Source organism: Drechmeria coniospora, chromosome 01 (assembly GCF_001625195.1).
Source record: "Drechmeria coniospora strain ARSEF 6962 chromosome 01, whole genome shotgun sequence".
NCBI classification, from domain to species: domain Eukaryota; kingdom Fungi; phylum Ascomycota; class Sordariomycetes; order Hypocreales; family Ophiocordycipitaceae; genus Drechmeria; species Drechmeria coniospora.
In genome coordinates, this window is record NC_054389.1 from 2094320 (window position 1) to 2120162 (window position 25843).

At 57.9% G+C, this 25843-nt stretch overlaps 7 protein-coding genes across 7 annotated transcripts; 4 read left to right on the top strand and 3 right to left on the bottom strand.

Moving 5' to 3' along the window:
* Positions 1-199: 199 nt before the first annotated feature.
* DCS_00570 (uncharacterized protein) lies at positions 200-2701 on the top strand (the record flags this gene model as incomplete). Its single annotated transcript, XM_040797909.1, has 1 exon — positions 200-2701. The coding sequence occupies one exon, from the start codon at positions 200-202 to the stop codon at positions 2699-2701; it is 2502 nt and encodes an 833-aa protein (XP_040658792.1).
* Positions 2702-8913: 6212 nt separating this feature from the next.
* DCS_00571 (KH domain-containing protein) lies at positions 8914-12197 on the top strand (the record flags this gene model as incomplete). Its single annotated transcript, XM_040797910.1, has 7 exons — positions 8914-9405; positions 9480-9749; positions 9811-10272; positions 10330-10642; positions 10695-10937; positions 10990-11111; positions 11166-12197. The coding sequence occupies 7 exons, from the start codon at positions 8914-8916 to the stop codon at positions 12195-12197; spliced, it is 2934 nt and encodes a 977-aa protein (XP_040658793.1).
* An 881-nt stretch (positions 12198-13078) lies between these two features.
* Positions 13079-15111, bottom strand: DCS_00572 (DEAD/DEAH box helicase; the record flags this gene model as incomplete). The annotated part of the gene is made up of 2 exons (XM_040797911.1): positions 13079-14818; positions 14959-15111. 2 exons carry the CDS (start codon positions 15109-15111, stop codon positions 13079-13081), a joined length of 1893 nt encoding a protein of 630 aa, XP_040658794.1.
* A 644-nt stretch (positions 15112-15755) lies between these two features.
* Positions 15756-17423, top strand: DCS_00573 (Homeodomain-like protein; the record flags this gene model as incomplete). Its single annotated transcript, XM_040797912.1, has 1 exon — positions 15756-17423. The coding sequence occupies one exon, from the start codon at positions 15756-15758 to the stop codon at positions 17421-17423; it is 1668 nt and encodes a 555-aa protein (XP_040658795.1).
* Positions 17424-17654: 231 nt separating this feature from the next.
* Positions 17655-18943, bottom strand: DCS_00574 (uncharacterized protein; the record flags this gene model as incomplete). The annotated part of the gene is made up of 3 exons (XM_040797913.1): positions 17655-18430; positions 18498-18756; positions 18821-18943. The coding sequence occupies 3 exons, from the start codon at positions 18941-18943 to the stop codon at positions 17655-17657; spliced, it is 1158 nt and encodes a 385-aa protein (XP_040658796.1).
* A 513-nt stretch (positions 18944-19456) lies between these two features.
* Positions 19457-24315, top strand: DCS_00575 (Spc97/Spc98 family protein; the record flags this gene model as incomplete). Its single annotated transcript, XM_040797914.1, has 3 exons — positions 19457-22123; positions 23220-24120; positions 24191-24315. The coding sequence occupies 3 exons, from the start codon at positions 19457-19459 to the stop codon at positions 24313-24315; spliced, it is 3693 nt and encodes a 1230-aa protein (XP_040658797.1).
* Positions 24316-24788: 473 nt separating this feature from the next.
* DCS_00576 (uncharacterized protein) lies at positions 24789-25079 on the bottom strand (the record flags this gene model as incomplete). The annotated part of the gene is made up of 1 exon (XM_040797915.1): positions 24789-25079. One exon carries the CDS (start codon positions 25077-25079, stop codon positions 24789-24791), a length of 291 nt encoding a protein of 96 aa, XP_040658798.1.
* Between the last annotated feature and the right edge of the window lie 764 nt (positions 25080-25843).

Here is a 25843-nt window from a genome sequence, read left to right on the forward strand (position 1 = left end):
GTCGGCACGCAAGAATCACCGGAGCGCCCCATGGCGAAAGCGAGGGCTCACGTTGCTACATTCTGAATGCCTCGTGCGTGAGCACATCATCCTCCTCCGCGAGCCTTTGCCGATCCGCTCGGCGATGCCACTGCGTCCTGTAGAGACCTGGTTCATCAAGTGACGCGACAATCACTGCGCCGCACGACATCTTGCGGTCATGACGCAGGCCCAGGGCAGCAGCCCTCCGTCGGCCGCCGCTGTGGGAGATGGAAAGACGTCGCTTCCGGCGGTCAAGGAGAGTTTGGCCTTCGAGATGCAGCAGTACGAGTTGATCCTGCGCTTCCAAGACGCCATTCTTGCCCGCCAGGAGGCAGCCGGTCCATCTCCCAACAGGCAGAAGCAGACCGACTCGGCGGCTCCCGTTCGAGAGAGCCATGTTCACCATGGAAAGCTGGCTCCGTCGGGGACGGCTGCGGCGACAAAAGGGCGCGTCAAACCCCGCCATGTTGGCAGCGGCCCGGCGTTGTCTGCGCACGCCCGCCCGTTTGCGACGGGCAACACGGAAATCAACCCCATTCTGCTCGAGAAATCCGATGATCTCATCCGAGCCGAAGTTACTCTTCAGCGGCAGAGGCTCGAGCGTGCCTTGCGAGACGAGGTCGAGCAACGCCGGCATTCCAAACCGTCCGTGCCGGACAAGCAGCCTTTCGAACTCGACGTCTCCGATGTCTTGACGAAAGCCCTTGCTCTCGTTCCAGCCGTTACCACTCCTCCGCCCGTCGTCGAAGCCTTTGCTGCTAATGATGATGAGCCTGCAAGTGATTCGTTCGACGACAACACCTTCTACTCCTCTCGACACGACACACCCGAGTCACACATGACATCGCGAGTTCCCCACGGGTCGGAAGAAATGCAGAGCTCGACATCCATGCAGGTGCAGCAGAAGGCCGCACCCGTAGCCGCGCCCGTGCCCGTGCCCCGGACGGCCGATGCCCCGCAGCGCGAGCAAGTCTTGCCCACGACGGCGGCTCCGGCGCCATGCAGAGAGTTGCCGGTTCCAGCATTGCCTCCGACTCGTACCAACGTCGTCCCCGGGCTGAACAACTACGTCGGAGGTGCCATCTCGGCGCAGCCGAACTCGTTCAACACCACGACCGGAGAGCAACGCCAGGCCGTGCCATGGCCAAACGCCGGAGCCGAGGATGCGCAGCGTTCGGTTCCAGACCTGGAAGACACCTACGTTGATCTGCATCCTCCGTCTCCGCTCCTCCGAGCGCACGCGCCGGAACGCGTCGCTCCCTCGTCTGCCCAAGCAAATCCCATGACTATCGCGGACAAGGGTCCGCAGAGCAGCGACGTAGCCGCTCCTCGTGCGAGGGTAGCGCCGGCACAGGTGGCCGCTCTCCTACATGAACATTCGACGGCGACGAGCCCGGACAGCTCCTCTCCGGGCGGAAGGCATGTGGATAAGAAAAGAGGCAAGAAGAAGAGGAAGAAGGTGGTTCGGCAAGCGGCCGAGGACATGGCGAGCCCGTCCATCAAACCTGAACCCCGCTCGGTCTCGCCGATCAGCGCCCCGACCTACCTCCGGCCCAACAAGCGTCGACGGCAGCAGCAAGGTCATGTCGTTACCGAGCTCGAGTACGACCCGACGATCGTGCAGTCCTTCTCTCACGATGCGGTCCTCCAGCATCCGACGCGACCCTACCGAGCGGAGCGCGTTCCCTTGGCCTACGACGCCGGCCCGGCACCTCCCCAGCGCACCGTCGGCGGCGGCCTCGTCGGCCAGCCCAGGTACGGGCGGGACTACGTGGATGACGGTCGGGCGCCGGTCGGCAGCCGTATCCACAGCTACGTGCCGCCGGCGGCATTTCCCTTGTCCTACCCGGCGACGGTGGATTACGAGCCTCAACCGCCCTCGCAGTCGTTTGTCGGGGAGCCTCGGCGAACCTATCTCGAGTACTCCCCCCGAGGGGCTCGCTTCGCCGGTCGCCCGGCACTCGAAGCGCCTGCGGCTCTGCCTCCGCCGAGACATGCTGCCCCGCCGCCACGTGTGCTGGTGGACGAGTACGGTCGTGAGTATTTCGACCCATCTCACCCTGCCGTCCAGCGACCTAGCGCGCCCCTCGCGGGCCCCGTCGAGGCCAGCATCGTGTACGAGCAGCAGCCCCCGCGACCCGTGTCTCGACATGCCCTTCCCGGTCCCGAGCGCTACGGCGACGGCGGCGTCGTGTACGGTGCACCCACGGCGACGTACGCGATGCCTAGACGTGTTGTGACGCAGCCAGAATACGCATCGTACGAGCGCAGGGACGGCTACCCTCACGACTATGCAGTCCAACCGATGGCGCTACCCCCGGCGGGATTCATCGAGGTCAGTGGCCGCGAGGCCCCGGCGCCGAGGGCGTACCCGGTGAGGGCGGCGAGCATGTTGCCGGCGGAGCCCGTACGATACGAGCCTCCGCGCGGCTACGGACGAGTGCAGAGCATCCGGCCCGAGGCTCCAGGGCGAGAGTACGCTTCCGGCAGCGTCCACCCAGAGGGCCGCCGAGAGGTGATGCAGCCGTACGTTCGAGAGTACGGGGCGCGGCCCGTGGTCGACTACCAACACCAACCGACCGGTGACGGGCACCGCGAGATCGCTTTCATCGAGCACCCACGGGGGGCAACGCAGGAGATTGTGTACACGGACGATGCCCGGCGAGAGATTTATCGATAGACGTGAGAAGAGTTTGGCGACATGTGTTTAGTATTGGAAAAATGGCGCATGCAGTGGCGTGTACCGCACCGAACGGCAAGCGGGTTGATTGCCTGCGTGCTGCAATGTATGTCTACACGGCCCCGTAGCCTGTTCACGCCGTAGGTTCCAACCTACTTGTGCCTGCCGGCTCGCCTGCCTGCCTACTGGTGAGATCTTTGCACCCCGACGGTGTTCCCGCTTGCCCGCTTGCGCAGTGCTGAAGTCCAAGGTCGAGGGGACGCCAGTTGATTCATGGCGCAGTGGCATGAAGAAAGGCCGGTCTGAGTGAAGTTGACGACGACTGCCCTGCACTTGCGGAGTGTGCGTGCTCTGCTGCGCAAGGTTAAGCCGTTGCATGCAGACCTGCTTTGCTCCATCACGCTCGCTGGCACTCACCAACCAGTGGCTACTTGTGACGTATGGATAGATCGGTTGACGGCCGAATGACCGCGAGACTGACGAAGCCCACGGAACCTTGACACTGCGTATCAGGTTGTCGGAAGGCAAGCCTGGTCGGTTCTAGAATTATCTGTGCATGAGAAACCAAGCTGTCACTACCAAGACAGCATGGGCTGCGGCATCCAGCTGAATAAGACGGTATACCGCCTCGTCCATCTATGATATCGGCGCACGGTACCCCAACGAGTTCGGGGAAGGCTCTTTTCCGGATCGTCTGGACGATGCCGCCATTTGACAGGCGCTCGGCGAGCAAAGTAACGCCAGCGGCGACGAACTCACCTTTGCCTTGGATCATATGTGGACTTTGGAAGGTGGTACGAAGATGTCTGCACTGCACCACTGCTTCGTTCGCTTGTTGCCAACGCCTGCCATATCAGTATACCGCATTGACCAAGTGGCGGGAATCATTGCCGCTTTGGAACATGAGTTGTTGGATCAACGCAGAATGAAGGTCATTGGGAGCGGATCAATGCGCGAATTGGTTGGAAAATGAGCTGGCCAAGTCAAGGGTTATGAATGGCGGAGTGGCCTGGAAGCGCTGGTGCTGCCCCAATTCGTTAGGGCTACACGGTGACAAGATTGCTGTTGCCTGCGGCTGAAATGTTCAGCAACGTAATGGCCGAGCTCTGTTGCTGCCACCACGATCTTCGGCTCTTCAACCGATGCGATGGATGTGGCCATCCGGCAGCAAAAGGGAGCGACTCTCACCAATCGAACGGGAACGAGGCTGCGAATCACCTTGATTTCGTCACCATGCAGTTCAGCCGTGGTAGCGGTGTTGGTTGGCATCATCATATCACATTCTTCCAGAGAGCCGCACGCATCGACATTCGACATGCTTGTTGCATAAGGCGCTCATCGACGAGAGATACTCTCGGATGCAGGAACACGCATAACCGCAAATGTAGCAGAGCTCGGAATCTCACACAGTTTCCTTTGGGCCAGGTACTTTCTGCGCTGCATGTACGGAACCTTTTGGACGATGTTGGGCCTTCCGAGGCAGCAAAGGACCAACCAGACGGGATCGTCTAGCCATGCCAAGGATAGTTGATTCCAAAGAGAGCCACGGCGGGAGCATGAAACCTTCCTCTTTACTGATCCGGGACCCTTTTTTGGCTCCCGGCAATCGTTTTTGGGCACCAGGAGCCGTGGGGATGGAGATGCAATGAACGAGCATGGTTAGATGTTCGACGCTGATGCCGGCCTTTTTTTTTCAACGGATGTAAGCAGTGTGTCCTTATTTACTTGTACTTGCACCTATTGAACCTGTGCCAGGCAACTCACATACATTAATCAACAAAGTGCCTGGGCTGCGTGTGCAATGGTGGCTACAAGTCTGGAGTAGGTGGCCGGTTCATGCAAGAGCTCCTGCTCTGGCGCATTTCTTGTACCGCCGCGAAGTAAGCATACTTACTGTGCTCCGTACGGAGTACTTACTGTACTTACACCTATACAAGTACAGCTACATGTACGTACAAGCACCTGCAAGTAATAATGCTGGACGGAGTACTCCGTACGGAGGGCAGGCATGGAGTAATAACACCCAGCATGTACTCTGTACTGTACAGTAATTACATGTACTATGCGGAGTAAGCACATGTGCAAATGGTGTAAGTATACGGAGTAAGCACATGTGCAAATGGTGCTAATGTGCAAATGGTGTTAATGTATGTACTTGTTGTCTTGTACGGGGTACGGAGTAATTACTCCGTACTGTACTTACTGCAGTTGTATTACGGATAATGAGAAGCGGAGATGGATCCTTACTGGTTGGTCCCTTTTCCCCCGCCCCCTCATGGATCCTAAGCAAGTACATTCTCTCAGCGTGTGGCGGGCGCGGTATGAATCCAATACCAGCATTACGGAGTAATACGGAGTAGTTGTACAGTAAGTACAGTACACAGAAGTGCGCATGTACTTGCAGTACGTGTACTGTAGTATTTACTTGCCTACATTAAATTACATGCACCATCATGTCAGGTTAACTTAACTTGTACCTGTGAAGCTGGGCGCAAGTACTTGTACTCTGCTGATACGGAGTAATATACCGTACATTCATGCTTCATTTAGTGCCTTAGTACCTCGTACCTACCGTGGTAGTTTGCACAGCAAGTACCTGCATCACTGCTGTAACAGCGCATGCCTTTCGATTGACTCGTGTTGGTTTGGCCCTTTTCGTAGTACTTTCAGCACGCATGGTACCCAGACGCTACTAGTAAGTATACCATCTTGTAACAGTACTACTTACTTGTACGGCATGCATGGTATGAACACCGATCTGCAGATGCAGGTAGGCCTTTGTTCCTGACGGATGCTCCTCGTGGCATGGTATTCCAAGAAGCGGACGCGTGGCGATGACTTGAGCAGTCATGTGCTTGTACGCATACCTAGACGACGCTGAAGTTCACGTCGTCGGCATACATGTTTGCTTTCTTCTCGTTGGCCATGTCTCGGCTTGAAACAACAGTCTCGGTGCGAGCACTGGTGCGCGTACAAGGTCGGCACGACACCAGGACGGTGCTGATCCTGTCGTACACCGAAAGTGAAGCACGACACCGCGCAGAGTGCGAGAGAAAAAAGTCGTCACGGCGGCGCTGCTCAAGGGAATCGGAAGGCAAGGAGCGGGACTGTAAAGGGTGCCGCGGAAATGCAGCTTGTCGACCGACCGTAGCGCATGCTGCGTCGACACGTGTCGGCGACGTGGCCGTGCGCGACTGTGCGGTGAAGGGAAGCGCACGACTGCGGACAGAAGCCCAACGATACGCCAACAGCAGTGCTGCTACCCAAGTGCGAGCACATGGCAAGTTCGTATTCATGTACTCCGTGCGGAGCACAGCAAGTACTGGTATGACGGAGAATGGACGCCGTTGCGGCGAGCTCCCAACACTGGAATTACTCGGCACTAGGCGCCCAGAGCAATAAGTGTTCATGTAATACGGAGTACGGAACACGGAGTACTGTACATGGTAATACAGCAATCACACGGCAAACTGTACCACCCACCACTTACCTTGCGTGTTGTACGGAGCATTGCTCAGTACGGCCCCAATTCCTCGCCGCCTGTCTCTGATGCATCCCCTGCCCCCTCGGCTCGGGCGCGATGAGCAGCACCATGCGATCGATCCTAACAGTCCCGGCAGCGAGACGAGCCTTGCATTTGCTCTCCCCTTTACAGGCCGCTCTCTGTATACCTGCATCCTCAGACCCGGCTGCGAGTGGCTTGAGAGGCCGTGCCAGGTCGGGCCGCAAACACTTCCTGGTGGCCCCAATCAGGCCATACCGGGTGCCTTGGTACTCGTACTGCCGTGGTACCTAGTAGTACTTACTGTACTTTCTCCGGAGACTCATGGACACTGTCGGCGGCAACAAGATCAATAGCCGGTACGGGATTTGGATTTGGGCAACGGTTTCGACCATAAGGTGCCTATTCATCAGCGTGCAAGTACCGGCACCATCGGCGCGAGGGATACGATACGCCTCTGCTGTGCGGCTGCGGCGATGATACCATGCGTACCACCGCACCATCATTAGTATCCAGCATGATGGTTTTACGACTAGTGCACATGTAGACGTACGGAGTACTGCGGCGCATGGTTCTGATACCACCTCAGCTGCACATGTAAGTACAGTAAGTACTGGGCAGTGGTACGGACACGCCAAGGCAAACATGTACGAGTACTAGGTACTTTGCACACATGGACGTGTAATACAGGATACGTTGTACACCTACATGTACTTGGTTGTAGCTGTAGTTGTGCAGTACTTTGGTGCCTCGAGCGGGCCCCCCAAATGTCAGCATAGCCCCAGCGTCTGCCACTCAAATATTAGTTGGAACGCAACGTGTGTGGGCATGCTTTGAGGGACGGAGGTTTCCTCGTTCTCCAATCCCAGCGGCTGCTGAACGCCATCCGCAGCAGCAAGGGTGCCTGCTAATACTCCCACCTGGTTAGCAGCACATGTTGGCGAGCCAGGCGGGCGACGACGTGGCGGAAATGCAGACTGCTCTCGCCATTATTCAGGTGCTTGACACAGTTCCATTCGCAGTAGAAACGTAATACCGCGTACGCCTGCCTTGCTTGCCTGCCGAAATACCGTACGCCGACTCCATTCTCCAACATGGACGTACTTAGAACGGAGTAGGTGTACAGTGACGCCGGAGGACCACTGGCCTCGGCCTCCACGTCCCCTTCCTGTTTGCGACATCTCACTCGCGTAGCCCAGGCGCCAAACTCTCGCCTCCACGATGTACCGGGTACGTCTTTATTGCTACAAGGTAGAGTCTGGCTACATGTACAAGTACTTGGTAGTGCGTGCACGAGAACACTTGGCTGCCTAGCCGTACGGAGTACTTGATTACTGTACATGTGGTTGGTGGGGATTGAGTACCGTACAAGTAAGTACACCTCCAGTGCACAGTAAGTACGCGGACATGTGCAGTACTTGGGCAAGCCAATGGTTACTAGGTATTACTCCGTACTGTACTAATATACACATGTACCTCAGTACGAACAGTGCTTTAGTACCTACCTAAGTACCTAGGTACGTAGTACTTACCAACCTTCAGTACTACGCACCCGTCTTTGCACCCGCTGTCTCGACCCCGTCCACGCGGTTCCGTGGCGTGAACATCTCGTTTTACTGGCTGTATGTTATGGCACGCAGAATTTAACGCCTTGATTCGGGCACTGGCAGCCGTGCTACGAGCCAACTCATTGGCGGGATTGAGTCTCGCAATGCCTAATGATGCAGCACCAGCATCCAACGGCGTCATACCATCCATACCATTCTACGGAGTACTAGGTGCCATGTTACCGCCTTCCCCCCATGTCGTGGGTTCAAGTACCACCACGCTCGTGCTATGCCTGAATTCGTCCTCGCAGTATTAATGCTCGCCAGCGTTGTCTGTACCCGTATATTCCTTGGTACTGGTACTTACTAATAATACTACGTACGGAGTACTAGTACAAGTATGCAGGGCCAGGGCTCAGCTTCGCCCATCCCTCTTGCCCTCGTCCCACTCGGGTTCGGAAGTCCTACCTGCCCGCCTGCGCCCGTCCCACTCTGGCCTGCAGCACACCAGTCAGCGCTGGTCGACCAGGTACGTATCCCTCCAGCTGACCCACCCTCACTGCCCTTCCGCTCCTTCTTCCCTCAACCGAGTACCGTGCATCGTACTTGCATCGAACTGTACTAGTATCTCTCTGTACTCTTCCGTCCCGTTCCCCGTAATGCTGCTTCCTCTCTCCGCCTCCTCCTCCTCCTTTCTTCGTCAATTCATCATCCACGCCCGCGGCACGCTCAACACAGAATCCTGAAGCGCCCGCGAGCCAGTTCCTTCCCTCTTTCCTCCTCCTTCTCCCCCTCATCTTCTCTCTCTCTCTCTCTCTCTCTCTCTCTCTCTCTCTTTCTCACTCTCTCGCATATTCTCTCGCTCGCTCGCTCGCTCTCGCTCTCTCTCGCTCTCTCTCGTCCACACCCTCATCCTCGCCCTCCCCCGTCTCCCTCTCTTCATTTCCCCAGCTTCTTCGTTTCGTCGACCACCTCCGGCATCGCTTTCTCTGCTTCTTCTTCGGCCGCCTCCTTCTTTTGCTTCGTCCCTGACCGCCTGCACGTTCTCGGAAATCAACGGCATACCCAACGCAGCCGTCATCGCGTTGCCTGCCGTCCACGACTGCGACTGAAAGTTTGACGGGCCGGCCTTGCGCTTGCTCACCATGAATAAGCTGGCCAACATGCGTCACTGGTCCGAGAGGATGAGCCCCAACTTCGGCATGGGTCGTCCCAACATGCCCATGAACAACAACAACCTGAACTCGCACCCAAAGAATGCACCACAACTGGGCGGTCCCATGAACGTGGTCCAACCCGCCGATGCCACGATCCACTACTCGTTCAACGTCCCCCTCGCCTCCGACCTCGCCGGTCCCAACACGGAGGACATCGTGCACGCCACCACCGACGCCGTCCTCCGCTGGACCCATCCCGAAGACGCTCCGGACGACGTCCAGGTGCACGAGCTGCCCGTCCATGCCCAGAATCTGACACACCTGCGTCAGCTGTGCGCCGACCTCTGTCTCGGTCCTCTACCCATCGATGCTCACGTGCTGTCGACGTCACCCAAGAACGGCAGGGGCCAGCAGGTCACCACCGTCTGTCTGACGGGCACCCCTGAGCTGGTGAACAAGAGCCGGGAAACCATACTGAACGAGATTCCCATCTCCATGGTGCGTTGCCCCGATGCGGCCCGCCACTTTTGGCTCGTTGAAGCGCGACGCAGTGGGTACTAACACCCCGCCAGCGGTGCACTACCATCGACATTGATGGAAACTTGGTCTGCGATGTCCAAGCCGGCGCTCTCAAGAAGCCCGTTGTGGAGACGCTCGACTACATCTCGAGCTTTTGCGGCGTCGACATCTTCTTGCTCGGCCCGAAGCTGACGCCCATGGTGGATGGCATGACGGGCGACTCGGAGATGCGCATGGACCAGCGATGGAGAGTGGCCATCTACGGCGACATGCTGTCGTCGGAGCATGCCAAGGCCCGCGTTCTGATCCACATCGACACGCTGGTAATTTCCAACCCCGTCCTCTCGCTTGATGCCCCCATGCTGATGAGTGCATGCGTCATAGCTCGGCCGCATCGTCGACATCGTCAAGGTCGAACTACCCCTCCACCAGATTATCTGTGGCCGTCACCGGAAAAACATCAAGCTCATCGAGTCGTCGACGGGCACCGCCATCTACTTCCCTCCCCTGTTTTCGCAGATGTATCTCTACTGTCCCCAGAATGCCAATCGTCGAGACCCGTCCGACATCTTCATCACCGGCGACAGCCCGCAGGCCGTCGACATGGCGAAGCAGAAGCTTCACGAAACCGTCCTGCGGACCCGGCTCTACCTCAAGGATGTCACCATTCCGGCTGCCAAGATTGACAGCATCCTCTTGGGCAGGCTGGACAAGGTGCGAAAGATTCTCGAGGCCAACGGCACATACATCATGTTTCCCCCCCTGGCTTCTCAGCGCACCATGGTCCGCGTTCAGGGCAGCGAGGGGCTTCCCGTCGAGCGCACCGTGCGGGAGCTCATGTCTTTGGTAAGCCGTGAAATGCGACGCATCCCCATCCCTCGAGCTCGAGCTAATCCACTCTAGGCCGGTCAATTCTACGCTGCCGGGTGGTACACGCAACTGCCCGACCAGAGGCAGATTCCCAACCTCGACGAGACCAAGACGATGCTGGGCGAGATTTGTGCCAATTCGGATGCCGACATTTCGTTTGACAAGATGAACTTCTCCGTCTCCGGCTCGGATGACGCCGTCAAGTCGGCCTTGAGCGTCATATCCGACCTTCGATTGGTGACGCAGGCTTCATGCCAGATTCGCGTCAAGATTGAGCTTGCCAACGAGCACAAGGAATTTGTTAGCGGCAAGAAGAATGGCAAGATCAACAAGATTATGGGTCAGAGTACGTGGCAGTCCCTCCACCTTCTGACATTGCGTCTAACGCTTCTTTGCAGGCAACGTCCAGATCATATTTGACGGCTTCAACGAGTACAACTTCAACATCGACGTGATGGCGGCCAGCTACGACTCGATGAAGCAGGGTCTCGCCTTGGTCGAGCAGGAGATGCCGGCGTCCATCTCGTTTCACGTACCCGACCAGTATCACAAACGCATCATTGGTATTGGTGGCCAGCACATCCAGCGAATCATGAAGAAGCATTCCGTCTTTGTCAAGTTTTCCAACGCCATGGATAGAGGTAACGGCGCTCTTCTTGATGTGGGCGATTTTTGTTTTGCTGACGATGCCAGGAGGCATGTGCCGAGAGGATGACGACATCAAGGTTGACAACGTTATTTGCCGCACGCCTGCTCGCAACGCGCAAAATCTGGACGCCGTCAAGAATGAGATCCTAGAGATGGTGGATCGTGCGGTCAGTGGTCATCGTGACTTGCAACCCACGAACGATGCTGATGCCGGGAAATAGGACTCCGAGTACACCTCGCAGGTTGCCAGCGTCGATCGCCTCTATCACCGCGAGCTCATTGCGCGTCTGCCCCAGATTGATGAGCTGGAGCAAAAGTACAACTGCAAGATCAACTTTCCCAGCACCGAGGAGGCGAGCGACGAAGTCACGGTCACCGGCCCGCAGTGGCAGGTGCCCCATTGCGTGGACGAGTTTTTGGGCATGGTCCCCGACAAGCACGAGCTTGTGCTGGCCCAGACGGTGGAGCTTGCGAAGTTCCTTGAATCGCCCGACTTCGCCAACGAACTCGTCGTCAAGCTCAAGGCTCAGTACGAAGTCGAGGTCACCGTCCGCCAGACGTCTGACGACGTCGTTGAGGACGGCAAGTCGACCGTCACGCTCGTGTGGGGCTTCACTCGCAACAATGCCGGCGGGCTTCGAGATGCCATCGACTTTGTCCAGGCGCAGCTTGCGGCGGGTGGTGTCGAGGCCAACATCGTCAACGGAGCCATTCCGCGTCCAAAGTCGGACTCGTTCGAAGACTCGCTGCCCTATTTCGACTCGAAGCTGCTCCAGCACGCCCCGGCTTCGCTTGTCGTCGACTCGCCCATCAAGGCCGCCTTTGGAGCCGAGGTTGGCCGCGAGCGCAGCAGCATCCTCGACAGGCTTCGCAAGCCGGGCAGTATGACGTCCATCTCGTCGTTCCTCGACCGCAGAAAGAACAGTTCGCACTCCATCAACGCCAACTTCTTCAAGGGGTCGAGCAACGTCTCCAAGTCGTCGCTCATCTCCATCGAATCCACGCGCAGCTTCAACGCCGATCTCAACGCTGATCGGAATCCCTGGAACGACAGCGGCGTGAACCTTCCCGATGACGATCACCCCTGGGCGCCGCGACCCATCAGCAAGCACATGGACAACAAGCTGGCCATTCCGCTACCCGGCGATGCGACGCCACGCCACGGAGCCCGCGCGTCGGCAGACAGCGGGCGCCCTTCTACTTCCCATTCTATCAATTCTGGATACCCCGCCCCCGTTGGGCCTTTCCGTTAGATTCATCGAGTTAGAATCTCTTGCGTGCGAATACCCCAGCTGGATACAACCTAGCGAAACCTATACCCTGAAACGTCTGACGGTCGTCAGGCGAACCCGCGTCCGTTCATTTGCGTCGCGTTGCTTTTTGATGTTTCTTGGAGCTCTTGTGCCCCTGTTTGTTGCGTCGCGGATGTCTGAACGAATTTGGTTTTGGCTTATCGACGGGTGGTGTCGCTCTTGACGAATGATGTCCACTCCTTATACCCATGTGCACGATCAAAAGATGAGGCCAAAAACAAAGAAAATACCCCAGGACTGTGAGCGGATGATCTGTTGGCAATCAGAGGAAGGATCTGTTAGGGGGGGGGGGGGGGGGGGGGAGACCTGGCGCTTGAGAGAAGCGAGAAAATGCAAACTTTCGTGTCGGAGGTGCTTCATTATATACGCAGAGGCCGCTCGGTGTGCGCCCTGGTGGTGCTCGACGGAGACGGAGATGTTTCTGATTTCGTTTACAGGGGGTATAGAAGATGGGCCAACGGTGGAAAGCAGTATAGCGCAATTGAAGGGATTCAAAAGACACTCCCATCCGCCGCCCCGTGGCGTCTGATCTGGGTGTTGCAGGTTGTCGAATCGTGTGTTTTTTTGGCGATGTCCGTACGGGACGGTCGTAAGTCTGGTCTTCGTGTCGAGCACTCATGATGAGGCGGAGACAATGTCAATCCAACGGGCTGCATTGGAGACATGCGACATGGGCATTTGTAGGGCACGCGCGGTGAAGCGAAGATGAAGTACTATTTTGACGTGATCCGTCGGTGGTATCTAAATGCTAACGATGCAGGCGACACAGAAATCATGTACAAGGTATGGTCGATCGACCAGTCGAATGGTTATGATGCGATTTAGGCCAGCAGGGGCCCAACTCGTACCCGCTCACGGTTCTCCTTGGCGTCGGCTGCCCACGCCTGTCTCTCGCGCCTACGCTGCTCCGCCTCAATCTTTGTATATTGGCCGCGGGCGCCGTGCTTGAGCTTGGTGATCATGTCAGCGGCCTTGCCCTTGGTGAGGTCGGCGGCGGTCAAGGCCTTGCCCTTGCCGCGTAGACGGTTGACAAAGTCCAGCTGGCCCTGGGTGGGAGGTAGGCTCCTCCAGGATTGGTAGCGATGTATGAAGGTGTGAGGAAAGGCGTTGGCGGCGTAGCTATCGGCACCGTGGACGGCGTCGTTGAACGTCGCAGCCGTGAGAATCTCTCTCGGGGCGGCGAACGGAGACTTGGAGATGCCGGCGGGGAGGGCACGAATTTCTAGTGCACGGTACGTTGGCGATGCGCTGCTTGTCGGTGCCGATCCGGCAATACGTTCTATCCGGATATAGGACCCGCTTGGTGCGGACAGCACGAAGCGCTCGGGTCCAACCTGAACCCAGGCATTCTGGCTAACGGTGCGGATGTGACGCTCGCCGGATGTGTCGGCGATGAGGTCGATGACCGACGAGTAATCGGTAAAGGTGACGGCCGTCGAGGAGCTGGCACCTGGAGACGGACCGCCAGCGTGCGCGTCTTGCTGCCGGCCTGCTTCTGCCGATTCGAGATCTTTCATTCTGCGCATGTCGCCGGCAGAGGCCTTGTCGACGAGTTCGTTGGGGTCAAGGCCGAACAGGGTGGGCGTGGTGACAATGCCGGTGGCGAGGCTTGAGACAAGATCGATGACATGGCAGTTCTCCTTGCCCGGGTGCAACCGCATGCCTCGGCCAATCATCTGGACGAGGAGGTTCCTGGACCTCGTTGGCCTCGCGAGGACGATGCAGTCGACGTTGGGGATGTCTGTGCCTTCCGTAAAGACGCCACAATTGACGAGTACGGGAAATTTGCCCTCCTTGAAATCGTCGAGAATTTTGGCTCGCTCCATCTTGGGGGTGTCACCGGTGACGAAGCGGGCGTCGAAGCCAAGCTCTCGAAACTTGCTGGTCAGACCGGAGACGTGGGCCAGATCAACGCAAAAGACGAGCGTCGACTTCCTTTCCGGAGCCTTGGCCAGCCAACTCCGGACGGTAATGTCGTTGACTTCGTCTGTGTTGACGACCTTGGACAGCTCGCCGGTCTGAAAGTCCCCGAAGGCGCCGCTCTTGACCTTGGACAGGTTGGCGGATGACTCGACGGTGGTGAATATGACGTCGGACAACCATTTATCGGCAATCATGTCTATGTAGTCCCTATGGTAGACAATCTCGTCGATGGCGGCCCCGAGCTTGACTCCGTCGAAGCGCGAGAAAGTCGCGGACACGCCGATGAGCGAGGGAGAGTCCTTCTGTTTGCGGTCGAGCCCGAAATGTTTGAGGGTCTTGAGGTAGCCCGGGGCGACAATGTGATGGGCCTCGTCGACGAGGACGAGCTTGAAAGTGGACGGGTCAAACTTTGCAAGGCGGTCTTTGGAGACGAGGCTCTGGACGCTGGCCAAGGTGATGTCACTGGTGCCGGATGCGTGGAGGGAGCCCATCTCGATCTCGATCGTCTTGTCAGGGTACGCAAGCTGACAATGCCTGGCGGCCTGCTCGACTAGCTCACGGCGGTGGGCCAGAATGAGGGTGCGGTCGCCTCCGTTGGGGTGCGCGTGAATGCGGTCAATGAGCTGGGTGAAAATAACCTAGCGGGAGGAACATGAACGGTCAGATGAGGGCTATTCGACTGGACATATCGCCTACAGTTTTACCGCTCCCAGTTGCGAGCGAAATGCCAATGCGTTTATGGCCGCGCTTGAGGGATGAAAGCACAGATTTGATGCACTCTTGCTGGTAGTCTCGCAGCTTCGGTTTGCTGTTGGGCACCGACTGGCGCAGCGTTGCGGCCGGCCTGAAGCAAAAGAGATTCCATCTGAGCGAGATCGGCCCCACGACTGAGCGGAAGGCGCATCTTGCAACGGTACGTAGCATCGTACATGTTGCGATGCTAGAGATGAGAATGTAGCTGTCGCGCCACAAGATAGAAAAGATGGAAGACGGGGAGGGGGGGGGGGGGTTCAAATCGAAGTTTTGATACCAAATTGACATATGGAGTCGCGTCGCAGGTTATGTAAGCGCGCGGCAGTTGACGTGAATGTACTTGCTTTCTCCGTGCAGGGGCGGAGTAATAGTATGTAAGTAAATCTGCTTGCACTTAAGTACTCCGTACTTACTGTACTTAGACTCCGGCAGATAAGTACAAACAAGTAATAATAAGTACAATAGCAATATGGCTACCAGGCGAGCACCTTCAGTGGGGGTGGCCATCAACTAGCGGGTTACACCAGTGGGCTCTATCAGTGGGCGCCTTATTATTCACGGAGTCCTACTTTTACTTAAATACCAGTGCTTAACGTGCAAGGCTGCAGCAATGTGCTGGGGGATAATAAACTTCCATTTCTCCAGTCCATCGTCAAACACTCGTGGGCCTACGGAGTATACATCTCAGCATCGCTCGCCATTCTCCATCGTCAATACTTCCCGCACACCACGGAATATACAGCAGGGATTTTTTATTTTTTTTTCGCATCACAGAAATGTTGTCGCCTTGCGCAGCCGTTGACGCCAACGGCACGAGCGAACATGGACCCTGAAAGTGATTACTGCCTCGACGAGGATGACTCTGAACGCTCCGATGGAGTTGCACAGCCGGATGAAACAGTGCTCTCGCCAAGGGAATCGAGCAAAGGAAAATTCAGCTCCCTCGAAAAACCAGGCAGCGATAGGACGGTCGTCGAAACAGATGACGACAAAGATGACGACAGCGAGAGAGTGACGGTCAAACGGCCTGCGAATGGCGCACCAGCCCATCGTCCTTTTAAGCGTCAACGGGGGATTGTCAACACCGACTACCTCGACATGCTCAACATGGACATTGACGACGCGGCGCAAAGAGTATGCCTCGACGACGAAGTCAACCTTCCGTCTGCGCAGATTGGACTCACCAGATGGTCGTCATTGGAAAAGCAGCAGTTGTTCGAGGCCATATCGCGGTTGGGGCGGCACGATGTATCGGGCATCGCAAACCGCGTCAGGAGCAAGAGCTTGATCGAGATCCAGCAGTACATCGGCTTCCTCCACGAAGCATGCAACGTCAAGAGAAAGGCCGACCGGCGATCGATCCTCGTGAGAGCAGAGTTCCCGGCGGCGGTCGAGATGAGCCAGGCTTGTTGCCATGCGCAGGACGAGATTGCGGATGCCATATCTCTCCGCCAAGAGCAGCGTGAGACGCTGCGTGAAGAGACCATATGGGGCCCAAACTGGGATGTGACTCTCGCCGTCGCCGCAAAACTCAGTGCCGCCGAGGCCGATCAGCCACCGCCCTTTAGCCAGCTTTTTACCCTCCGTCGGTGGCTCATGCTCTCGGAACGAATATTCATGAACTCGTCGATTCCGAGCAGCAACTGGAACTACGTCGACGACGTGCGACCTTCGGTCCGGGCCACGGCGTTTGAAGACTTTCACTCGCTCACTGTATCCATCACGAGGCGGCTCGTCCAGGCCACCCTCTTCATCAGCATGTCGAGGATCCGGGCCAAGAGGGAACTTGTGGTCAGTACTCGAAGCGTCGTCACCCGCAAGGATGTCGAAGCCGCCATCGCCTCCCTAGGCATGTCGGTAGATTCGCGCGACTGGTGGCGGAAAAGTGCTAGAAGGCTGCGGTTGGCCGTCTGCGAGGAACCACTCGATCGAGATGCGGATGCGGATGACGAGCCGATGACATATGACGAAGTTGAGGCGGCCCTGCGTGAGGGTGAGGCGCGAGGCGTCGATGCTGACCCACCGGCATCCACGGCCATCCCCGACGGCGGAGCCGATTCGGTTCAAGATTCCGACAGTGACTCGGACGGAGGCTCAAACGGCGATTCAACGGCGGAGGATGATGAGCCGGGCAAGGAGGAAGAGTTCGACATCGACTGCGAAGCCCGCGAGATACTTCACTACGCGGCGGCGGATCTCCGAGACGTGGCGAGCACGAGACAGGCGCTCCGGCGACGGATCGCGACGGAACGTCAGCAGGAGGAGCAGGCCGACCAATGCGACAGATACGCAAGCTACCAGGCAGAGACGAAAATGTGGAAAGTGTTGCAGAGGAATCCTCCGGCGGAGCGGGCCACGGTGTACCATGCTCGTCCGCTGAAGCGGTCTATTTTGCATGTGGAGAGCATATACCCCGTGAGGAACGAATGGACTAGTCAGGTAGACTATTGCGGCGAGTGGGAGACGATGGATGAGAATGGCAGGGCGTAGGCATACTGGATCTTGCAAGAGACAATACTGGACGTGACGGAGACGGAGATGAATGTCTCGAAAACGAAATCCCCTTCACTGTTTTGGTGCACAGTTGTTTCATGCATCCATGTTCTATGTTCTATGATCTATGATATGATACATTTTATCGATGCATCTCATCGCTGGATATGTCGGGTATCTCGGAACGGCAGTCGGCAATTCGGGAGGGAAATCAGAACAGACAGGTGCCTATCGCCCTCTGCCAGCTCGTCTGCCCCTGCCTCGTCCTCGTCCACGACCTCGTGCGCCTCCCCGTGGACCTCTGGAAGACGGCGCACCCCGTTCGACGGTGTTCGCCTCCTCGTCGCTTGATGAACTCTTCTCATCCGTATCCTCCCCATCCTCCTCTTCCTCCTCTTCGTCGTCTTCTTCTTCTTCTTCCTCTTCTTCTTCCTGCTCCTCCTCCTCTTCTTCCTCCTCTTCGGTCGTCTCTGCCTTCTCCTTGGCCTTTTCCACCTTGGACTGCTGGCTCGCAGCACGAGTCCGACCCCTCGAGACTCTCGAGGCCCTCGTCGACCTCGGCCGTGGCGACGCTGCGGGCTGCCCGTCACGAGCAGCCTCGGCCGAGGCGGCCCTCGTTCTCGTCGCCGTAGCAGCCGCCGTAGGCGTCGCCGTCGCTGTGGACGCGGCCATGGAGGTGCGCGTGCGCTTCCGGCTGGCGGTCGGCGGCGCAGGAGACAGATCTAGTTGGGGCGGGGATGAGGGCGCATCGCTGGGTTCGGCAACAGCACGCTGTATCATGAACTGTCGGAAGCGGGAAGCGGGGAGGGAAAAGTCCTTGTACTTGTCGCTGATGACGTCGTCGTCGTCGAAAAACTCGCGTTCGTCGATGGCGTCGAGGTTGTAGTAGGTACGCAGTTTGCGCCAGATGTGGGGGATGCGCGTGTGCGGGTAGACGTCGGGATCGAAGCCGTGATTCCGGAGGTGCTCGGATATAGAAATCATGCGAAAATGCTTGTGCATACCTAATGGTAGGGGGGTCAGTTAGGTGAAGTTGGCGAGGACGGCCGAAGCTTGTCATGGACGTTGTACCGGCGGGCTTCCAGCGGATGACGCCCTTGAAGAGCGATGCGACTTGGTCGTCGCTCCAGAGGTCGTTCAGGTTCGCCACAGTTCGCTTTGGCGCCGTGGCGGGATATGGGGCGAGTGTGGCGGTCGATCGAGGGGTGTCGATGTCAATGGCATCGGCATTGCGAGTCGACGACGGCGTGGAGACCGCCTGTCCTCGCGGTCGCTTCCTCGGCGGCATGACGATGGCGACGAGGAAGGGAGAGGAGAAGGTCTGCCTGTCCTGGGTATGGATGGACGCGGTGGGAACAGTGTGGTGTGCCCTTTCTTGGCAGTTGTTGTCCTACCCGGACTGATAGACGATGCGAGGGGCGGACGGGGTTGGTGGTGGTTGATGTTGGACGTTGCGGTGTGGTGTTGAGAATATGAAGCATGCGCTCCTTTGGCAGAAAGTCGACGTGACAGAACATGGTGGAGCATTTGGTCCGGCCGACGTCCGATGGTCCTGCGTACTCTGTGCAGCGCAGTACTACGGAATACTACAGTGCTTAGTAGGTAGTGCTGCTACTAACAGGCTAATAGCTTAGCACCTACGGAGTACTCCGTACAAGGAATTAGTAGCATTAAAGCATGATTTCGCCAGGTGCAACAGGCGTTGGCAGGGCGGGTAAATTAGGCGCTATAGCTACCTCAGTAGGTAAATACATAAGGTACTCTGTACCCCGTACTCCACACTGTAGTGCGGAGGGCATGTACTTACCTAGTACCTAAGTAATCGTGCAGAGTACTGTACTCGTCCATACTGTAATTACTCCGCAGGTGTTATACTGTATTAATCACTTACTCCGTAGGTGTTAGTACAATGCTTCCAGCAATCGCGTCCCTGAAGCCGCTCCGTCGACACTCTTCAATCGCCTCTCTTACTCCACACGCCATTCTACTCACTTTCATTCACTGCCGCTGGTGCTTGCAAGGATGCAGCCATGGGGGGTGACAGTTATCCTCCGAAGCTAGACCTCTTTTCCATCCCCAACTTTCGACAGACGTCGACTTGGCTGCAGCAGCTGACGCAGGATGCGTCCGAGACGCCCTTCTTCACCAAGCATGCTGAGGAGCGCGCCGGCGCGCAGGAAATAGCCGACTCATCATCACCCTCGGCTCATGAGGGTGTCTTGGCCCCTTCATTGTTCTCCTTCGCTCCCGTCGCCCTCGAATCGGGTGGCTTCTTCAAGCTGCCTCCGCTGACGATCGAAGAGCCCGTACAGCGGAACGCGCCATCGAGTCCAGTCCCCGAAAGCGAGAATCATGGCCAAGCTGAGGCCGGTGCCGGTGCCGATGCCGGTGCCGATGCCGATGAGGGGGCTCACGCCGATGCATGGATGGAGCTGGATAGTCCCGCGCATCCAGTCGTCGGCTGCAGAACGTGGGATGCCTTCAACCGGGGCCTCGCTTCAACCCATCAGCCGCCGATGCTGATCAGCGAGGCTGGCCCGGCAGCCTACGACGCTTTGCTCACCTGGAACACGGATCCTCTTGATCTCGAGAACTTGGACGTTGCCATTGTCGACACGCAAGCCTACTTTTCCTCCTTGCTGGCCCTCGCCCTGGGCCGCGATTCCCTCCTCTTTCGCAAGGACCACAAGCTCGGGGTTTTCAAGCCGGCCATGCCGGCCATGCGCATTTCCGGCTACTCTCGCCAGATTCTCCAGGGCCTGGAGAACCAAGCTCACTGGTGCGGCTCAACCCTTCTGCAGCTTCGGGCATTTGTTCGATCAGCCTACACCGCATTCTCCTCGCGCTGCGGCGTCGCCCTCGCGAGCAGCATCGGCCAGATCATCCAGGCTGTGGAGGAGCATGTCGCGACCGACAGGCGCAGCGCCGGCCCCAGCTCGCTATTGCGACTCCGCTCTACCATTCAAGAGGTGTCGGCAGTGCTGAAGCATTTCGGACGGCTCGTCAAACGGCTTCGTCCCGAGAGCTGCGACGAGGATGTCTTGTCTCTCGTCTTCAACGCCGCATCATCGGCGGACGATGGCGAAGCCTACATCCGACACATCTTCCGCGAGCTTCTGCGTCGTGTCTCTGTCCCCTGGATCGAGATGGTGGAGGAATGGATCGGCACCCGGCGAGAGACGGGCATTCCGCTGACGAAATCCAACCTTGGACAGGCCAGAGGCTTCATCAAGGTCAAAACAGACGTCTACGTCGATGACTTTGGGCGCGAGATAAGACACGTCGACTTCCAGCTGGCTCATGACAAAGTCCCCAGTTTCATGCCGGTCGACATCGTCGAGTCAATCTTTGAGACGGGTCGGAACCTGCGCTTCATCAGGTCATTTCATCCCGACAACTCGCTCGCCCGTCAAGCCGTCATCGAGTCTTGTCGGCCACCCAAAGTTGAATGGCTGTACGATTGGCACGCGATACTCGACCTGGAGACGCGAGTGTCTCGATATCACGACAACCTGCGCCGTGCCATGCAAGGGTGCCCCCGCGATCCGCCTGAGCCGACCCCTTCCGTCGACGGCAGTCCGACAGAGCCCGGCTCGACACCCATGCTCGACATTTTCACCCTCGACCAGAGCGCCATGGAGGAGCGGATGCAAGCGTCGATTGATCGGTTGGACCAACCGGTCGTCGACCTGAACGCGGACGATTCCTTGGCACGGATTGTGCAAGGTCGGCTTGCGGCTGGCCATGGCTATCGCTCCCTTCCAGCTCGATCCGACCCGATGCCGCACTGGTCCCTGCTGCCCGTTCTTTCATTCGGCTCCGTCGTCTCTTCGCAGGCTCGCATCGTCGGCAAGGAGAGCGTGCGTCTTCTCTTCGCGGCCCATGACCTCCGTCGGCACCTGAAGCTGCTGCGAGACTTCAACCTCTTGGGCAGCGGACTGTTCTGCAGCCGTCTATCGCATGCGCTCTTCGACCCAGATCTCGAGTCGGCGGAGAGGCAACCGGGCGTCGCCCGGCAAGGAGGAGTCATGGGCCTCAGGCTCGGCGGCCGCGACACGTGGCCTCCTGCGAGCTCGGAGCTGCGCCTGGCACTGATGGGTGTCCTCGCCGAAAGCTTCGGCGCGCAGAATGGCCGAGAGCCGGACAAGGTCTCCCTTTCCGGCCAGTCCTGCCGCTTGCCGGGGGACTTGAGTTTTGCCGTCCGCGACTTGTCGCCCGAGGAGATGGACAGGTGCAAGGACCCACGCTCACTCGCGGCCCTCGACTTTCTGCGTCTGTCCTACAGCACGCCGTCGGAGCTGCTGGACATGATCAGCCCGGCGCACCTGGCACACTACGACGTCATCTTCAAGCTTCTGCTGCGCCTGCTGCGGATGCTCTACCTCGTCAACCAGCTGCATCGCGACGCGGGCACCAGAGCCGGCGCGTCGACCAGCCCGAGCAGCGCATCCTGCCGCTTTGCGCGAGAGGCCCACCACTTTGTCTCCAGCGTCGCCTCCTACTTTTGGGATACGGGCATCGCCGTGCCCTGGCGGGCCTTTGAGAGGAGGTTGGACGTCCTGCAGGCTGGGCTGGACAGTCCTGACGATGGCGAGACGGCGACGGCGTTGCCGAGCCCCAGCCAGCTGCGGGAGCTACATGGCCAAGTCCTCGACCGCATCATGTATGCCCTGTTCCTGACTACGCGTCAGGAGCCCGTTCTCCGCCTGCTCGAGGGCCTATTGGACACCATCCTGGACTATGCCAACCTCTCACGAACGCCAGTCTCGGGGAGAGCCGCGGCCGACGGGGAAGTTGAACAGGAGGCGGCGAGACTGTACGCCAACTTCAACACAAAGATGGGTGGCTTCATCACTGTGTGTCGAGGTCTTTCGGAAAAGGGGCGGACGCGAGGGACCGCAGCATTGGGAGGCCTCGGCATTGGCGAGGACAGTTTGGTGGCACAGCTGCTACTGAAGCTTGACATGGGCGACTATTACAACGTGAATAGATGAATACACGAATACATGAATCCCTGGATAAGCATGGGGTATTGACGAGCAGGCCATGCAGTTTCGCCAGGTTTTATTCCCATGCAATACTCGATGTCGAGACCAATGGGGACGTATTTTTGTTCTACTTTCATCCGACTGTTGTTTTCTAATAGGTTTTCGATCACCTTTTCAATGATTAGTTATTATTACCAGGACTGTTGTTGAGGCAAAATAGCGACCAGCTTACACCTGCAATTAGCACGGAGTAGAGTAATAATACATAGTGCGCTACTCCGTACGTATCGGTCGGTGCCCCGCCATGATTCAATTCCCGTGGCCCCTCCATCGCGTCTTCCGTCCGTCCCCACGCGACTTGGTGCTTCCATGTCACCGACACGCACAGGACAGCGATACTACCATTTCGAGTACAAACACCCGTGCATCTCCCTGCTCCAATCCTGATAGCGGCCTTGACGGGCAAATATGCCACCCATGCCCCGACCGAGCGTCGCCGCGCGCAACCTGTCCTTGACGGAAGAGCTGGAGAAGCTTGAGCAGTCCATCACGCTCACGCTGCAAGGTTCGTTGGCGATGTGCCAGCCTTGTCTCTCTCCTCCCCTCTTCCGCTGACGAGGCTGCAGAAATCGACCACAACTTCAGCAAAGCCCACCGGATCGTGACGACGAGCATCTTACCAATAGTCGAGCAGTACGGCGAGCATTCGAGGGCCGTATGGGATTCATCCAAGGTGCCATCGACTCCTTGCTCCCTCGCGCCCCATGGGCGGGCGGCACCAGAGTCCAGAGCTGACAGTGCGTAGTTCTGGAAGCAATTCTTCGAGGCCTCGGCCAACGTCTCCCTGTCGGGCTACGAGGAGCTCGCAAACGACGATGAGAGTGCCCTGGCCGAGGACAGCACGGCCATGGAGGCAGAGACGACGGCAGACTGCTACACGCCACGGCCCGATGATGGCGATGAAGATGACGACGACGCGACGCGGACAACGGCGGCCGAGTCGACACTTCGCGGAGATGAGTCGCTACTGGACGACGGTGAACTTACGGGGAGCACCCCTCGTCCGCCGGCGACCAGGACAATCCGGGCGCAGCTGTCGCCCCTCGAGTCGCCGTACGAGAAGATGAAGCGCGAGATGAAGCGCGAGGAGAATGACGGAACCACGGTGCTCGAGGATGAGGACTCGACTGTCTTGTTTGCACAGCGAACCGCACGCCTCCCAGACATGTCGATGACGCCGCGTGGAGCCCCGGATGAGGCGACGGCGGAGCAGTCGATCCGGCGACACAAGGACCCGCTGCTGCACCGCGTCCTCGACAAGAACTACCGGCTTCAGACGACACCTCACAAGATGCAGTACCGCATCTCGCCGCTGAAACGGACGATGGAGAAGGAGAAGGTCGCGGAGAAAGCTCGGCCGTGGCAGGATTCTCCGGCATCGTCTCCGGAGATGGCGATCCCGACTCTGCGCAGCGAGGCCTTCATGTCGCCCTTCAAAGCCAACTCGCGACGGCTTAACCCGACTGCGAGGACGCCTGGGGTGAGCGTGCAGACGCCGGCGACGGCGAGGAAGACCCGCGACGTCTTTTCGACCAAGATGGACTGGGAGAGCGACGAGGGGGACGACGACCAACTCTACGGCGGCATGAGCCCGCCCAAGACGATCCAGTTCGCTCTGCCGCCCTCGAAGCTGCTCCAGACACCAGGTGAGTACTGCGAGGGGCGCCAGGTCGCACATTGGCCTCTACGCGAGTGCTAATGCATAGATGGTGACAGCGAGGGAAGCGAGCCGGCGAATCGTCGACGACATACTGGTGGATGCCGGTGCGGATCCGGCATCGTCCGAATACAGTCCCACCATGGTCAAGATGAACGAGGATATTCTCAATGACAGTTTCTAGACGAAAACTATACGAAGATACTTTGACTCGTACGAGTGCCAAGATTTTCTATCATTATCGCCTAGGGCGTATTCATTATCCATGCCATGACGGCGTTTCCCCTACCGGGTTCAATCTAACAAAAATGCAGCTATTCTATATGATAAAACTCGCCGCCAGAATGCTCGTGGTGCCATCTCGCGGCAGCCGTTTCCCGGTCAGGACCAATTTCCGGCCGCTTGGGTCAGGCGATGACGTGACCGTCTATGGTGCTGCTCGCGTCGTCCATTCATTCATTGCAGGGCCTTGGCCACGTCGTCGATGGTCTCCAGGCCGCCCATTTCACCTTCTATTCTCCTCTCCAGATGCTGGAGAGGGGAGAGGATAGGGCCTCCGCATGCGGAATGTCATTATGCCGTTGGGTTGCCCACCCCGTCTGCCTGGGTGGAGCTGAGAGAAAGACGAGAGCTGGTTGCTTTCGTCTGCCCGGTTGCCTAGTTGACGAAGCGCATGGGGGGCGTGGGGATGGTCTTGACCAGGGGTTCCTTCTTGTTCAAGCTGCGAGTGGAGGGCGTGGTGCTGCTCTTGCGGTCATTGGCGAATTTTGATGCGATGGAGCTGGTCTCGCTGCTGGTCTCGCTGCTGGGCTTGGAGCAGGCTGGGGAGTTCTTTGCGCTGTTGGGGCGGCTGGAGCCGATGATGTCGGTTAGGATCGACCTGGCGCTTTCGCGGTCGGCGAATGGACCGTAGGCACTGGTGAGCTTGGTAGAAGAAAAGAAAGGCATTTTGATGGGAGTTTTGGTGGTGGTGGTGGTAATGGTGGCGGTGGTGATGGTGGCGGTGATGATGGTGGCGGTGATGATGGTGGCGGTGATGATGATGATGGCCGTTTGATTCACCGGTTACAGATGAGTGATGAAGCGTTGTCGATGGTCCGAATCCTCAGCCTGACGAGAAGAGACGACGCCCTCTTATACTCGTTGGAAGGCCGCATCGTGACGTCAAAGGCATCCTACCCAACGTCCCTACGTCCGATTTTTCTTTTGGGGTTGGAGTTGCAAAGCCACCGACGGAAACCGACTCGATGGTTGGCTGCATACGACGGATGCCTGGCTGGCGGCTCATATCCGGTGACTCACGAACCATGACGCACACAAGCCGGCATCCACGATGACAGGGGCCAGGGACGAATGAGCTGCTTGGACATGCGGCTCAAGACGGCTGCTTAGGGTCCACACGGCTGACGAAGTGGACGCGCGGACAAGCTTTTCCAGTTCTGCTGCGTTACCAAGCGCTTCCATGCAAGAAAAAGTTTTCAGGAAATAAAACAGTAAACGTCAGGGCCTTTTCTTGCTCGTTTCATTCACTGGGTTGTCACCGGAAAGGAGCGGCCGAAGACGAAAATAGAAGCAGAATGAATGGAAGCAGGGGCAGCGTATACGATGGGCCAGTGAAAAGTCTTTCCCTACGATTCTCTGCCGTCTTGAGGTTGATGTCGAGGGATCTCGAGGGTCGCCGTGAGCCAATTATGTGATGATCGAGTCCATAT